Source organism: Glandiceps talaboti, chromosome 7 (genome assembly GCF_964340395.1).
Source record: "Glandiceps talaboti chromosome 7, keGlaTala1.1, whole genome shotgun sequence".
Classification (NCBI taxonomy): domain Eukaryota; kingdom Metazoa; phylum Hemichordata; class Enteropneusta; family Spengelidae; genus Glandiceps; species Glandiceps talaboti.
In genome coordinates this window covers 8,754,947-8,773,117 of record NC_135555.1, presented here as the reverse complement: position 1 = coordinate 8,773,117, position 18,171 = coordinate 8,754,947, and the positions used below count along the sequence as shown (strand labels likewise).

The 18,171-nt window shown below is 35.5% G+C and overlaps 2 protein-coding genes across 4 annotated transcripts; both read right to left on the bottom strand.

Annotated features, from left to right (window-relative positions):
• Positions 1-562: 562 nt before the first annotated feature.
• Positions 563-5,108, bottom strand: LOC144437885 (uncharacterized). Its single transcript, XM_078126916.1, has 6 exons — positions 4,989-5,108; positions 4,364-4,409; positions 3,840-4,023; positions 2,271-2,508; positions 1,661-1,725; positions 563-689 (listed from the first exon to the last, which is right to left on the bottom strand). Exons 1-6 carry the CDS (start codon positions 5,106-5,108, stop codon positions 563-565), a joined length of 780 nt encoding a protein of 259 aa, XP_077983042.1.
• Positions 5,109-5,576: 468 nt separating this feature from the next.
• On the bottom strand, positions 5,577-17,312 carry LOC144437648 (heat shock factor protein-like). 3 transcript variants are annotated; one of them, XM_078126636.1, is made up of 12 exons: positions 17,123-17,312; positions 15,725-15,833; positions 14,982-15,106; positions 13,801-13,925; positions 12,539-12,673; positions 12,207-12,333; positions 11,695-11,754; positions 10,178-10,617; positions 9,555-9,669; positions 8,667-8,738; positions 7,342-7,408; positions 5,577-6,268 (listed from the first exon to the last, which is right to left on the bottom strand). In XM_078126636.1, the coding sequence occupies exons 1-12, from the start codon at positions 17,219-17,221 to the stop codon at positions 6,111-6,113; spliced, it is 1,632 nt and encodes a 543-aa protein (XP_077982762.1). In that variant the 5' UTR covers positions 17,222-17,312; the 3' UTR covers positions 5,577-6,110. The 3 variants fall into 3 exon arrangements, with proteins under 3 accessions (XP_077982762.1, XP_077982763.1, XP_077982764.1); XM_078126637.1 differs by having other exon boundaries at positions 8,667-8,714; XM_078126638.1 differs by lacking the exon at positions 11,695-11,754.
• Positions 17,313-18,171: the final 859 nt, after the last annotated feature.

The following is an 18,171-nucleotide window of genomic DNA, read 5'->3' as shown; positions in this document are numbered from 1 at the left end:
TATCGATCGCCAGATCTGACTTTCAATATTAATAAAGTTCAACAAATCCATTGAAGTAATCGGTTTCATCTTTGCTTCGTTGCCTGGAAACTGTGAATGAGGTCGGTAAGAGAAACACTTAACATCGAAAGAGATGGAACATTATGTGAAATTGAATACATTGTTTGTCATATAACATGACATCTAATTCACGCAAAACTATCATCGTCGTCTGCCTCTATGGTCAAACAATCTTTTCAGCTGCGCATCTTGTTGGCATTCTGTCTATCTGATCATGCTGATAGTATTAATGTCGTCATCATGGTCATGACTATCACGATGATGATGATGATGATGATGATGATGATGATGATGATGATGATGATGATGATGATTATCACCACCACCATCACCAACACCACCAACACCAACACCACCACCAACACCACCAACACCACCACCACCACCATGGCACCACCACCACCACCACCACCACCACCACCACCACCTGCTAAAAGAATCCTAAAGCGCTCGACATTAAAATTACGCCATTGGCACGCTAAAATTAAGTAAAAATGTAAGCTTATAAACATATCTCAATAATATAACAAAATAGCACAAAGGACGCCGCCGTCTCTATTGTTACCTGTTTGATCTGTTTACTTCCAGTATTAATCCACAAGAACGTAGGTAAATGTATTACTTGAAACCTATAGATAAAATATTGTACAAAATAAACAATGTGTTGACTGTTTTCTCTTACAAAGTCTTTCATTTTTCACTTGTTTATATTACAATCTTTCGATTTAATATCGATAAGAGTATACACAAAATTCGGATAGATTCTATTCCATCGTAACTTACTGGAAAATGTACACGTACTTCGCCATCTACACTGTATAGAGGGCGCCATTTATCCAACGCACATGGGAGTCATAGATTTTCTGCGAGCACAACAATTATGGGCTAAACGTACCTTTGTCATGTCAGCCAAACTGATAATCAATGACCAGAAAACGCTGTGTATTAATATGAAAACCCTTGTAATAACATCATAGGCTTTCATATAAAACTAAATCAATGCATTTGAAGCAGGGTATCAATTGCTATTGATAAACCTGCACTTCCTGAGACATGTAAAGTTTGTAACTTGGGGTAAGATCAATAGTTCAATGTAGGATAAACAACTAAATTCTTTTACTTTGGGGTTGTTGTTTTTTAGCCATTTTACTTGGCGTCCTACAACAACGATTTTACTTTTAATACACCTGTTTTGTGCTCCTCAATACAAATATTTCTAAAAAAAATTCGACTTTAGAAATGGAAGAATTTTCGCTCTAGTAGATGTATGGCATTAAAATACAGTAAAGTGTCAACAAATGAACTCACGGTCTTATTTTTCCTCACTACATACTGGCTTTGTATTCATACCCCTATATACTACTGCATACTGATTTTTAATTGATTGTACAATCTGAAACCATTTTCAATTTTGGTCAACTTAGTTAGAAGAGGGTGGGATGGGGGTCTGAGGTCTAACTAACAGAATTTAGTTTTTATCCTACTCATCTCGTCCCTTACTAGTATTTGAAGAACTATACGAGAATAGAACTCAATACTGTTCCAAGGGAAAACAATGACGTAGTAAGGTGGATGTATATAGATAACGTGTAATACACACCTTTGTAGTAGAGATAACAGAGAATCAGGACTCTCCTTATCCAGATGTATCCTTCCAAATACAATCTAGAAACCAACAAATTAATTAATATATTGATCATGTCTATTATATACAGACATACTTTGTTTATTTTTCCACTCGGTATATTTGAGATAGATGTTGGAGATTGAAATAGATAACTGTAGATTGATAGATAGACGTTGAAGACAATACATATACTTTGTAGATTGAGATAGATGTCGTAGATTTAGATAGACGTTGGAGCATGAGATAGACATTGTAGATTGAGATAGACACTGTACATTGAGATAGACATTGGCAGATGTATGGATTGATGTCGTTATTCTGTAGCAATAAATCTAATAACCAACTTAATGCTTTTACCAGGTGAGATCAGCTGTTTACTAGCCTTGTCCACTGTTCTACTACCTTTAAATCTGTATTTGAAGCCGCGGCTTTAATTAAAATTATGCAAATTTACAATTTACATCAATTGGTGTCATGACAATCATAAAATAATTGAAATAAAAGTTAGATTATAACCAAGAAACAGATATCAGAATCTATCAGACAAAATTGAAATTCACCATAAAACTTGAAAACCACTTACACTTAGATCATTCTTGAAGATAGAGGCAATTCGTTCAAATACTGGATAAAGTTTACGACACTCTTCAATTTTAGGATGATAAAAATCTAGCATCCAAAACCGTTCCTTATCGTCCTGTAAACTCAGCGTCAGATTCAGAGTAGTTAGGACGGATATTGGAGATGCGATTCTTCTGTCTGATTCATCAACTTGGCTCTCGATCAACGAAATTATCTTCGTTTTATTTGTGCCTTTAAAACTAAAATTAGCAAAAACATGATGTTATTTTATTTTATCACATCGTTTCTCTATATATTTATCGTAATTTTTTATAATATCTGTACTAACAAAAATATAAATTTACTGTTTTATTGTTATCTTATATGGGGGAGGGGTACTACTTGTTGCTAATATGGGGAGGGGTACTACTTGTTGCTAATATGGGGAGGGGTACTACTTGTTGCTAATATGGGGAGGGGTACTATTTGTTGCTAATATGGGGGAGGGGCACTATTTGTTGCTAATATGGGGGAGGGGCACTATTTGTTGCTGTCATTTTAAAGTTTGTTGAGACGTCATCACGGGTTAAGTTATTGGGACCTGCCTTGCTTAATAAGCAACCTTTACGTTACCTAGTTAATGCTATGTTTCTCATGACTCGACGGATCTAAATTTTTTTTGATGAAATGTCACAAACCCAATGCCCTCTGAGACAGGATTACAAAAAAATCTGCTCTTATCAGAGCGAAAAGTACTAGTATCGTTCAGTGAAATTTGGGAACTTTAATAAAACGAATGGTTGAAAGTTTCCTTCTGACTTTAATTGTCCTTTCCAAGTCATTCAGAATGTTAAAGCACAATTATGAATTGAAAGTATCGCCAACATGTACACATACTTACTGGTGTGTTTTGTTTGTTTGTTTGTTTGTTTTTTTTGGGGGGGAGGGGGTTGTATTTTTTTTTAATTAACCAACCGACCGACGAATATTTTTAATGTTACAATGAGAGACATAGACTTAACTGAGGCCACCTTTATTGCCATTCTCACGGGCATGAGTACATTTTTCGCTAACACAATTATAACTTAATACAGTGAATCTTGGACGGTGCCGTAAAGAGCTATGTGGTTTATGCCGACAGCTTGCTGTATTTTGGAATCGAAAGCAATGGTCCGGAGCTAAATGAATAATTCCTGGAGATATTTAAGATGCGTGTTGCTAAGAGAATAGAATCATGTCATACATTGCATCGTTTTTTTTTTTAAATGTATGAACAATAACTTAATTGCATCAACCATAGACCCTCCACCCAGTGGTGGAGGGTCTATGCATCAACATGACCTGGGACCATTGTTATATACTCTAGTGGTCTGCGTCAGCACATACCAATAACCATAACTTGACAGCGTATATTCATACTAATACTGACAACCGATCAATGTGACCTGGTTTGAGTGTAAATGTGGTTGTGTATGTGAAAATTAGAGACGAGGATGAAGTTGTATAATATGAACATCATCAAAAGGAGCCGTGGTATTAGCAGGATATACAACTCAGCATCCATGCGTCTCGTGTATTTCTACATACTTACTGTAATGGCTCCGTGCTACCTTTCTCAAAATACTTCAGAGTTGGGAAACTTGAAATCTTGAATCTCTTTGAAAGTATCTTTTCTCTAAAAGCGTCCACTTTGGCCACTATAATGTCATACTGATCAGCGAAGTGATTGGCTATCTGTTGGTAAGTTGGGGCAAATCGTTTACACGCTCCACACCCTGACATAGATAGAACACATGCTAATATCGGTAATATATTACACGAAAACATTGGCATTGAGAAAGAAACTAGAAAGAGAAGGCACATCCGGGATTCTAGTTTTCATTAAAGTCTGTTATAAGATCTTGTTAATTATGTTTATAAATTCAAAATACTATAAGTACAATACTACACTGTATTAATTAGTATATGCTTGCAACTCTGTTCTCATTTGTTAGGGGGTCAATACATCAATTCATATAAACTTGAAGTCGGAAAAATAATTAATGTCACATGTCACCCTCCCCATTCCATGTATCAGTGTAAAACTAAAACTTTGCATTATGTAGTGCTACTTACATGGTGCATAGAATTCAACCATAGCAAATCGTTGCCCGGTTACTACCTATAAGGCAACGGTGATGAAGTATTATCATTTAACTGCTTACATATTTAGCTGATGAAAAGACAGCATGTTATTCATACGTGTACGGGCATACTCCATAGTATGTCCGTCGTCATTATTTAGTCATAATCTCCTTTATAAGTCATAAGTGCCAATAAATATTTCTACAAACAAGTAGACATTTTCGAAGGTTTTTGGCCACATTTATCACAATTTGCCAAGTACTAGTTGTAATAGATCGTCACTGTAATGACCCTACAATAATAATGCTCTACACAGAACTGATATTCCGATAACAAGTATTTCATAGCATAATTACACTGTTCAACCAATTTTCTTTACAGGCCAGGTTCTGATTAAGATTAAAAGGAAGGCGTAATAAACAGATGTCTGGCAGAGGTATAGAAAAGGTAGGTCCAGAACAAGAAATTAATCTATATAATTCTTACTATGGCTCTACTTATAAGATGTCACTAATAATGTGAGAATTTGAGATAGCAACCCTTTCCTTTAAAATAAACATTCTGAATGATGGATTACAAATGTGACACAGTTTGAAGTAATATAAATTTCACTTACGTCATCAAAGTTCCTTGCATCAAGTTCAACTACCGACATTTCATTAGCTGACACAGAGTAAGATGTGAAACCAATAACTAGTACAACAATTGTTGAAATATAAACTAAACACCTCGCCATTGTTCTGGGAAAATCCAAAAATTCTGACTTATCATGTGACACTGCAGGTGGGATTTATGAGAATTACTTGTATGCTAATTATGGTAGAAGTCACTTTAATACAACAGGTGAACAGAATGAGTGCTTTACTGTCGTATTTGCATATCAATTGTATAAACTAACATCGTATTTGCATATATACTACCCTTATTTGCATACTAATTATACTTTAAATGTATTTTGTCTTTTTCACTCTCATTAAACATCACATAGACTTTGACAGAACAAAATATCAAGGGATTAATGACATAGCACACACATGCACACATACATACACACACACACAGACAGACACATACACATACAGACACAGACACACACATGCACACATACATACATACATACATACACACACACACACACACACATCCAACCAACCTGACGGTATACAGATATACTACAACTCTAATGCTGGGAAAAATGTGGCTTTCATTTTATTGTTCATTTGTGTTGTAAAATTACATGGGCTTTACTATATAAACTGCAAATGTCCCAATCCAAAGCTATAACACATCATGTAATATAGCTTGCAGTTCTCATAGTTTGCAAATAATAAAATAACATGAAATACATATTGACACTCAAGAGGTTCTGAAGCATTGGCTTTATATGTCATCATAGTAATATGGTCAGTTGTTGTTTACACTGCGTCACATATGTGATTTGTTGTTGTTTACACTGCGTCACATATATGATTTGTTGTTGTTTACACTTAATGATGTCATCCTTGTTATAAAATCAGTTGCTGTTTACACTGTGTCAGATAGTCCATTATCATTTACCGTTATGACAAAATCAGTTGTTTACATGCAGTGATGTCATCACTGTCATACAACCAGTTGTTGTTCACATTTCTTATCAGGTAAATGTCATGTAAATTGAGCAGCTAACATGTTACCATGGTAACCCAATGGTTTGATGTCTTTTATTCAGTGTCCACTACATTCACTGTGGTTTTGGCTTCTATGAAGTTGTTGTAACAGAATCTGTTTTTTCTTCTGGTTCATCAGTGTCAAATAATGGATTTAAATCATCTGAAAAGTTAGTGAAGCTAGGTATCCCTAAATCAGCAAGAAATCCCGCTGTACTAGGTGGACTGCTGTATGCCATGACTTCATTGCCTGCAATGTACAAAAATAGCACCAATGGTGTTGTAGCACAATTGTACAGTTTATGGGTTAATATTTTCAGTGTTTAACCACAGGTAAAGTCATCCAGAGAGAAATACAGATAAACAAACAGACAGACAGAGACAGATAGACAGACAAACAGACAGACAGACAGACAGATAGACAGACAGACACACAGACAGACATTTCATCATACCTATAGCATGAGTGAACCACAGTTGTTCACTTGTGGTAAAAACTATTATACAACATTAAGTTCAAGATTTTACTGTTTTCTCCAGGATGTGCAATTTGTGCATTTTGAAGATGAGCCTGCCCCTATAAAAATACCCATCGTGTGCCAGGGCACGCACTAGACATGTATACATTATCTGATATTCTACTCCACAAAGTCTGAGTGGCCGTATGTAGAAATTGGAACATGAATAAGTTATTTGAATCAAAAGTACAGATTCTATATGAGGTAAGAGAAAGACCCAAGAAGCCTACAAGCTTAGAAAAGTCCCAATCATTTTATTTCAACTCCTCACCAAGAATAGTATCAATGGTGTTGAAGTACAAAAGCATACATTATTCACTGAAGGATGTTTATCTTTGCAAAAGTTGTGGTTGTTGCCATGGCTATAGTTGCTATGCACATTTTGGGTTTATTTTTGAATTCTCAGTCATCAACCAACCCATCAGTTTCACTACCTTTGTAACATATAATTTGGCTGTTGCTATGGACAGGGTAATTGTTGCTAGGCATATTTGTATTTGTTGTGAAAGTTCAACAATACCCATCACTGTACTCTGCAATAGAATCTGGTTTGTGATTGTTGCCATTTGCCAAGTAGTTAAGCCAGTCTTTTAATATCAAATGTCTCTTTTTTCATCTAATTTGCATATCACTGATCTGCTCACTTTGCCTTGAATTTTGCACAGCTAGACACAATAAGAAATATCAATATCAAAATAAAGGTCATCGATCTAGCACAGTTTTTATTGTAAGCCATTTAAATACATGATACACTTGCACAAACAGGCAGCCAAAAAGACACTTGGGTCATATAATGTAAACTTACCAACAATGTGGCCACTTGGTGTGATGGTAGCACCTATGTTATCATCTGTCAGGGTATGCAGGATACTCTACATAAGTAGAAATGACAGGCACAGTTATGAATCTCACATCATAATACCAATTTATATATTCAAAGGGTGAGAGGTAAAGTTATTAATCTCAGAACAAAACCCCAATCCATTTATTGGTACGGTGAGAGGTAAAGTTACGAATCCCAGTACACATTCCCATACATTAGAAGGAATGAGAGGTAAAGTTACGAATCCCAGTACACATTCCCATTGGAAGGAATGAGAGGTAAAGTTATGAATCCCAGTACACATTCCCATTGGAAGGAATGAGAGGTAAAGTTATGAATCTCAGTACACATTCCCATACATTGGAAGGAATGAGAGGTACAGTTACGAATCCCAGTACACATTCCCATACAATGGAAGGAATGAGAGGTAAAGGTATGAATCCAAGTACACATTCCCATTGGAAGGAATGAGAGGTAAAGTTATGAATCCCAGTACACATTCCCATTGGAAGGAATGAGAGGTAAAGTTACGAATCCCAGTACACATTCCCACACATTGGGAGGAATGAGAGGTAAAGGTATGAATCCCAGCACACAACCCCAAATCCATATATTTGTACAGTTTATGAATCAAATTATGAATCTCACTCCTCAATGCCAATCCACATATTGGGAAATCAATTTATGAATCTTGGTGATACACAATTATTTGTGTTACAGAGTTCCATTTCATGCTATCAGACACACAATAAATCAGGGGGTTGATTCTACAAAATGAGACATTGTTACCCAAAATGCAGTCGAGATATCAACTACTTTGAATTCACCCATACCTTGTTAATATGAAAATTACTAAAATTAGACAGAGTTTAAAATGCATGCATTTAATGAGAAACATAGGTGGTACATGCAGGGTGTGAGTCAAGTACAATTATATTGGTGCCCTTAGTTTAGTAGTCTTTCACTATCCCAACATATCATTATCTTACGTGAAACTATGACTAAGGCTTCTATATCTGATAGTTAATTTAGACAGGCATTGGTGCTTCTTTTATGCGGTTATCTAGAAATGTCAGCGATCTTCGAGATAAGTTTTCAAATAAAAGTGATCTCGTAATCTTGCATGATTCCAAAACACAGTATTTGCAATCATGGTCCATCAAGGATGATGTTTGCTTTTACTCACAAACCTCCAGAAATGATGGCTGAATTTCAAATTCTAGATAACCAACATAAAAAAGAGCTACCATCAGTGATCATGGATTAGTGCAGTAGACTAAATCAAATGGATAACTGATTTAGCTCACCACATTGTCTGCAGAGGTTTGATGCTCCTCTTCGGATTGACTAAATAACTGTGAGAGGATACCAACATCGTACTGCATTTAATATATCAACATTTCATAACTGGATTAAATGATACATATTAATATACAACCTTTTCTGATTGACTGACTGACTGACTCATTGATCCATGATCTACAGTGTGCTGATATACACTGTGTGACTGTGTGACTTGCTTTGAATTGTTTGAATTGTTATGTATGTGTATATACATGAATGGTAATGTAATGATAATATCCATTGGTTCAAGAGACAGACTTGAATTGAAGTTAAAAGAAGTGGGTGGGAGTACATCTAAATGTTGGCAAAGTGTGAGGTAGAAATTAAAGATGTCTCGACCAGTCACTATAATCTTCTGATGATCTTTATTAAAACCAACGTTTCAGCAACGCAACAGTTGCCTTCTTCAGGGTAAAACTCGAATGTATTCCTGGATGGTAAACCTATAATATCCCTTTCACACCAATAGGCAAACTGATAAATTTCACATATTCAATACTCATATACATGTATATACAATTTACAAATGTCCTGAACTCGAGGAAGTTCCACTTTTTATGCTGAAACATGAATTACTGGCTGGATATCTTCTTCAAAGTCACAGACACAAAGACACAAACAGCTGTCAAAGTTGTACAAGTTCAAACACACACACACACACACACACATAATACACACATAATACACACACACACATACATACATACATACATACATACATACATACGTATGTACATACATGCATACCTGCATGCATGCATGCACACACACACATATGTACGTACAGACCTGTATTATATAGCTTGTCCAAATAAATAACTGTCAATACAACAGATAACATATTAACTTACATCTTGGAGGGTACTTGCATCAACTGTCAGGTTACCGACAGTCAGCCAGTCTTGAAGTTTCTCTAAATTTGTCTGCATACTATCTAGGTGATCTGTAAGTTCATGTCGACTGAGGCTGCAAGAAATACAATAAAATAAACACCCTGAATGACTCATTAAAGTTAAAAGTTACATCAACAAACATTACAGGACACATGCACTTTGTTATAATCAATGTGCACACCAAGTTATTTGAAATTTGAAACTTGCAAACTTACAATATAGCCTAATATCAAAATACCATTAATTATGCAAATGATTCATTAAAAATACAAGCTACATCAAAAGGCTATACAGGTTATAAGCGTTTCGTTATCATCAACATGTGTAATAAATTATAAGAAGTTTAAAGCTTGCGTTCAGAAAATATTGCCTAATTATGAAAAATTGTTATTTATGCAAATGCATCACTAACATGTACAGAATGTTTACCAAAACCTAATTTGGATTTTATCATTATTAGCAAAAGCAGACCCTAGCGAAAATAACAATAACAAATTCCAAGTGAAAATTTAGTGTTTGACATCTCACTGTATCAGAGACTGTGAAAGAAAATTGCTGAATCGATGAAATATCTAGATTACCTTCTGGTTAGACCTTGAGGTCTTGCTACTTGCATCTGTTGGCTCTCATTTTCAGGCAAAGCTTTTGAGTTTTCCAAGGTTTCCTCTCCAATTAATGTTTCTAGTGATGCAGCATTTGATGCAGCAGCTTCTGACAAGGGTAATGTTTCAGAACTTGAGCCAGTAATATCTCCAATTGTACCCAGTATGTTATCTGGCAACACACCAATCAGATCCTCCTGTGGGACTTCAGTGCTAAAAGTTTTTTCAAATATTTCTTTGAGCGGTTCAACTGCTTCTTCAGGAACAGTGTCAGCTAACTGACTAAAATCAAGTGATGATGCTGCTTCCTTGCTGGTCTGTGCACCCTCTGGACTTAATGGATCAGTCACTTCTGATATGATAGGTCCTGATGATGATGACTGCAGACTACTCAGGAAATCCATTCCACTTGTTGATGGCTATGTAAAACAAGAAACAATTACTGATAAGTTGAATTTTTCCTGTGTCTCTTGGTGTGCTTGCTATTAAGATTTGAGAACCCTGGTAAAAGAAGGGGTGAAGCAGGTAAAATCTGCTATAGATTTCCTTATATTGTACAGTAAGTTTGATGTAGTCTAGTTCACTTCATACTATACCGTGTAGTAAATCTCGTTACTCAAGGCTTCAACCCCATGATGGGTGAAACACGAATGGTGCATGTCAGTAGCAATCCATCACAAATTGACAGGCTGTCATCATCATTCTCATGTTTCTAGGACTGATATGATATGCAAATGTCCAACCAGGACTCCACCTCCAGTCTGTTTAAATTACAATCACATGGAGATGTGACAACGTCATCATGTTTAAATGAACGCTGATGGGGGAGCACAGAATTCTGTGCAAGAGTAACAGGATTGACTAGACGGTATAGTATGAAGATAACGTAGTCCGGAATACGGTCCGTCAGGAACTAGACTAAGTTTGATGGGAATCCTGAATATATATATATTGACACATTGACTCATTTACAACAATTTTCCATTTCACTCTCTGTGCCAAGGTCTTGTTAAAAGACTATGGTAGCAATAGTAGTAGTAGTAGTAGTAGAAGAAACATTTCTAAAACGCCATACTGCCAAAAATTTCAAAAGCCAAAATAAATATGTTCACAATATTCAGATAAGTTTATCTTTCAGATATACAACAAAACATGATAAATTATGCTAAAACTGTCACACTGCAATGTCGGTACAGGAAATTGACCTTGTCCATCATTTCAATCTGTAGCTGATCAAAGTATATGCTATGCTATGGAGACAACATGAAACTCCATGGCAAAACTAAGGTAGTGTAAACTGTGCACATAAACTAGTTGCTAGCACCACTTCAATAAAAGACCTGTCAGTGTTTTGTTGGATATCACAATTTTTATCCAAGTGGGGTAAGTAAGGTTTAAACAACACTAGGTGATTGTTAGCTATTAGGAGATATGTTTCAAAGACTGTGTAACATGACAATCCAGTTCTACCCTTCCTCTGACTTATATCATCCTACCTGCAATTTGGTTCCTCTTGTAGGTTGTGAAGACTTAGGTACTAGCAACTCCTCAATCATCTACAGATTGAACAATGGCAAACATCAACACAACAACAGCTACACATCTATATGTAGCATGGAAAATGGCAAACACACCAAGATAACAGACACAGACACAGAGATAGAGACACACATACATACATACATACATACATACATACATACATACATACATACATACATACATACACATACACACATACATACATACACATACATACATACATACACATACATACATACATACATACATACATACATACATACATACATACATACATACATACATACATACATACATACATACATACATACATACATACATACATACATACATACATACATACATACATACATACATACATACATACATACATACATACATACATACATACATACATGCATAGATACATACATACTCACACACATGCACAAACAGATTACTCAATAATTATGATTAATATACTGACTGTTGTGACATCATAGGATGTGACATCACCATGGGCACCAGCAGTAGGCTGAATTGAGAGATGATGCTGACCAAACTTGGCTGCCTTGGAGCCAAGACTCTCTGAACTATCACCAATCATCAATGGTCTGAAACAGAATGATATAATACATATGTTTTAAGAAATGAGTAGCTTAATCATTTGAGTTAAAAAGTGTATTCTATGAAGTATCTTCTTTTTTTTTTAAAGTACCCTTTCCAGAGAAATTTTGGTGTCAAAGACTTGTAAAGTTTCAATAAATGTGACACAGATATACACATATTGTACAAAAGGTTGACATATTGAATACTCACAATTTCCTTTTCAAGCCTGCCCTTGATGGCTGGACCAGAGATAATAAGAATTGTATCAGTTTATTTACTATTTGTTGCTGTTTGACATGTTTCTGTCTGAGTTCATGTACTTCTCTCCATAGAGATTCATTCTCCCTGCATAGACAACGAAATGTATGAATAAATACTGCATTAGAATCAGATTAAAGAAAAAAGAGAGAATATGAAAATGACGTTTCATCGATAATACATAAATGATAGCCAAGGGAGATTGGCTGTAATGTACAGTTGGTAGTATAATAAAAGAAATATATACCATGGATTATAGTAAGTGGGTGAATATTTATAAATACTTCAAATTGGGTGTAATTTACTGTACCCACTTAAATATTATGTTTTACAGGAAAGTAGACTTTGGTTTACAACGAGTAACACTGAAGTAAAGCACTTTCTCTATGTACTACACTCATTTATAGCATTCATAATACAATGAGAAACACTGAAGTAAAGCACTTTCTCTATGTGCTACACTCGTTTATAGTATTCATATCATGAGTAATAATATACTGTTTCAATTGGTTTATTTACAAGCCTAACATGTGGCCTTCTTTCTAATGTGGTCAATTAGCAAATGAAATAATATACTATTACACTTGATATGGATGTTATAAACGATTGTGGTATATACAGAAAATGCTTTACTTTGGTGTTATGGGTTGTACTTCATAGGGTGCTATAAATGATTGTGGTACATACAGAAAATGCTTTACTTTGGTGTTATGGGTTGTATTTCTGCCTTAGTACACTTGAATCAACTGCTATCATCTTACACATGATTTTTGGTGATAAAATCATACCTTGCTAACTTGTTCAAGTTTGAAATGATGCAAAGAAGCTCTACTGAACTTGACATGTGTTCAGTCATTTTTGCAGATTTCCTGCATAAATTTACGGGAAAACGTCTGGTGATGGAATCACAAATATTCTAATCACCGAGTATTGGTATTTTTTGTATTTGTCAAGACAAAGAGATTTATGTATTTGCAATGTCATATAACAGACAGGGGTCAGGGGGAGAGGAAGGGGTTACTTGAACTGAGTATTTTATGTTTACTTGTTCATGGGGTGAATTTCAGAACGAGGGGTAGGGAGGGGTTATTTAGGAGAGGGAATAAGAACTGAGTGAGCACTCGATATTTATCTTTTCATACAGTGAATTTTGGAATGAAAAGGAGGGAGTTATTTGTGAGGGGGAGAGGAAGAATTGAGCACTTGATGTTTACCTTTTCATAGTGTGGATATCGTTATCCACAGACTCCTGTCTACCCTTCAGGTGATTGACTTCTGTAAGGACCCTAGTCACATCTCCTTGTTTGACTTTGAACTCATCCCCTTTACCTGCAGACACCTATATGCATACAATATATAATGTTTACAAGTTACAAAACTATAAATTACTCACAGTGAAACCATCATATACATCTGAGGGTATACATTATCAAGTGTAAATGTCAAAACCACAATCAGGACTCATATTACTTAATGTCAAATAAAATTCCATGAGTCTTTCATCAGTTTTCCAAAAATATTCTGACCAACTTTGGTCGTTCCAAGCAAACTTCATTCTATTTGTTAATACACCTGCTTTTAAATACATATTTCTCACTAATCTAATGATCACTATGACAGTAATGTCAATCATTCAGTCGATCAATTTTGTTCCAAGCAGTTGACCGCATTTTCCAGCAGTTCTTTGAAGTTCTATCACTTTCCTGGAGCATATGTACCCAGACAATACACACTCAGTGAAGCTCATCATATTATACAGTTAATCTGTGACACTGCCCTCTATGCTTCCAACTATTACATACAATCAATGCCAAATACAATACACTTTAACATTTATATCACAAACCAGCATACACAAGTCAATAGCACAAAATCTTGTACTTGTTACATCATGGGTATTAATCATACATTATATCACTCACAATCACGTCGTCCAGATCTCAATTCACCCTTTTTCAACTCATCCTTTTATTACCCTGTCCACATCACAACACCCTTTCTTTATCACAATACAGTCATGTATTTAATCCTCTTTCTCCTAACTTGTACTTAGTTGCGTACAAACAAATACCCACTAGGGAGAAGGAGGATTAAAAGGTAGGAATGCAGGGTTTTCAAAGAGTTGTATTGTTCAATCATGAGTAGGAGTGCAGTCTGAGTCTGCAGTATACATGGGGTAGTGTTATGTTTATATCACGCAGGCACCCTCAATATTGTTATGTGTTTCAATGCATACCTTTAGGACATTAAGTAACCAGCAAGTCAAAACACCAGAATCACAAGTTACAATCATACTAGACTCTGATCTCCAGAAGATGTTTTTATAAACAAATTAAAATTGAGATGTGTTGAAATTGGAATGAGGTGATTGGACATTTATACTGACACCACTCACCTTTCTTTTAATTTGTTCAAGTAGTTCAGGTTGACCTCTCACAAAATATGTATGGTAAAATTCAGTTTCATCTTTCTCTGATTTCAAACCTCCTGTTTCTATGCCAACCAGTTTTCTGAAGCCATCTACAAACAAATGGCAGAAAGATACTTGCAATATTTCTTTCATTTGAAATTTTCCGTTCACGAGTGCTGTTTTTACATATAGAATCTAATGTTATTATACAAAGCATATGCTTCACATGGTCCATATGAAATATATTAGGATGAAAATTGATTGTTCCTATAGAATTAGCATTGAGATCACTGTATTTGCACACTAGTAGTTGTAATTTTTGGTGCTGATGTAAGGAAAAAAGTTGAGGAAAAGTTATCTGCAATGCATTTGCATTATAACCGCAATGTTTACCTGTCAAATAGGCTATGTTGAAAAAACAATGAAGATGACATAGTCCTGCTATTGTAAAGACAAAAGATTGTAGAGTTTGGCCACTAGGGATGCTATTCAATTAGCACATTATGACGGGAAAAGTTGGCAAGAAATACCCAGTACTGTAGTAAAACGGTAGCATACCTTAAAAGTCATCCTATCTAAATACATCATAGCAAATGTAAATTTACTTTTGATGAATTCTGGTGAAGAAAGCAGTGAATACCACTGAACAAAAATGTTTCATAAAGTAGCCTTTTTCTTGCATTTGACTCAATGTATAATTTTGTGGCAGTATGTCATAGCATACTTACACATGTTCAGTTGGCGAATAAAACTAGCAATGTTGCTATGTTTGAAGTATTTTGGTAGTACTTCTTTGGAAAATCTGCCTTGGTCTCCAACAATGAAACTGGTTCCATTCTGAGGATAGAAATATGTTGAAGATATTATGTCTTGGAGGCCAAGTTGAATGTGTTCAAACAAGAAATATGGAATTCATACCCTGGTCATTCTACATCACAACACACATTCTATTCCATTCATTCTGCAGTGCTTGTATTGCGAAACAAAACATTCAATGTCACTATTTCTTATTTCATATTTTTCAGAAATTACGTTTGAGCTGGTATGATTATATTTAATCTTCCGATATTTTTCTTCATTCAACTGGGAAACTGTAACTGACTGAAAGGTTTTTGTCACTTGTCCTCTTTGACTTAATGCGACAAGGCCTCTCAGGTCACTTGTAATTTCCTCGGCTGAATAAAGAAAAATATTTGGAGGAAGAGTAGCTAAATATATGAAATTATATAGATACACCAGGAGTTAAGTTACTGATTGCGATAATAACCACTAGTTGCAATATAAAAGATGGCGAATTATGTTTCTCGGTCATGCTCTCCTTTGATTTGTGTGTCATGACCTCTGATTGAACCTTAGATTATGACTGAACCCACATGAAAACAAACCCAATCCATACATACATACATCATACATGCACATATTGTGACACTGTACTTACCCAAATTTCCTATTGGTATAGCTGTAAGTGTTGGGGAACTCCGGTAACAGAAAGGGGGAAAGGGGTACAAGTTGCAGTTTTCCATATAATGAATCTACCATAATTTTGTTTGGGAACCTCAATACATTTTACCTGCTTACTACCCTTGACACAAACAATGTGCAAATATTGTACTTCGTAGCTTTGCATTGTAATATCTTTTTTTACTGATGCATTATTGTAATATTGCATTTCTTTGTCGTTTTCCCTTTTCTTTTATCCATCGAGGTTTGCGAAATCAGTCGGTAAAAACGGAATGGAAATGCGATATGTAGGTACTGCAGCTACATCTCATAAATCCATGAGTTGTGGAATACACATTGGTCTCTAAAACTGCTTATGCTAAATCAGCTAATACTCTAAATAGTTGTAACTTGCATCTTTAATTTATGATATTTTGAAAGAATCATGATGATGCAGTTTAGTACTTTCTTCCTTGTTCATAAAGTTTCATTATTTTGCATGACATGCACTCTGTAACCTAACGTTTGGTATTATTTCATGTTACAGATCTAGTCCTACTCGCAGATGGAGTAAGTCTAGATTCAATTTTGACATTGTCCTTAGAACGGGACAACGTCGGGGGTCACCCCAACATTGTTAACACTAACAGTGTGTGCAGTGCGGGTCATCTAACGACGTTACTCACTCGACTCCATCGGATCAGGTCGTCTGTCTTTGGATCTTCAATTAATGCCAATAGCTTTGTTAAAAAAGCAGGCACTGCGCTCCCTGACGAAGATTCCATGTCCTGGAGTGACGATTGACTTCCTAAATAACAGTAGCTTTTCTAATTTTGAGTCGGTAGTAATGGCGATGCTGACCAATCGTCCGCCATGTTATTGGTACCTTTAACTTGCTCATTTTAAGTTTATTTTAAAGTTATTTTTCGTAAAATATTGACGTTGTTTATTTCTAATTCTTTTATTCTGTTAACACGTTACGAAAAACAAGTACTGTATTATTCAATCATCATCATATAAAGGAAAAACTAAATATTTCAAATAAACTTTGGCATTGATCGATGGCTAAAAGGCAGCCAAAAGGCCACCCAAGTTTATGAAATGTTTGACACGTAACTGTAAATTTCAGGATCGAAGACTGATCCCCCGGGGTACTCCGGCCCCTAGATACGTTAGTTTTGATTTTGAGTTGTATTTTTTTTCTTGAGCTTTTTTCCTTCCAGAGTTTAAACGCAAAACAATACTAACTGCTTTGAATGCAAATCCCGGAACGATGGAAAGCTAAAAACAAAGCACAAAATCAAAACCTAACGTACTACCGGTAGTAGTCCGGGACCACAGGGTACTTGTTACCCGAGATATGTATCATACTGTTTCTATCAGAATACAATAAAATGTCGATAATATCGATAACATTGACGTATTTGGCCAACTATATATGAAAGGGGTAAAATTACACTTGTTTCTGTGATCGCGCAAGTCCACTCACCGCGAAATATTACTATTAGACGGTATTATATTTAAATATTTTGTGGTGAGTGCCGGGGGTGGGACTTGCGCGATCGAATAACCTAAGAAACAGGTGTAAGTCCGGTAGTCTAGTTCCAAACAGGGACATATTACGTACGTATTAAAAACTTCATCATTTTCTCAAGTTTTTAATGCGTAATACTGTCTTTGTTTGGAACTAGACTAGGAGTCCGACAAAAGCTAGCCTGGACCTAAAAAAATGTTG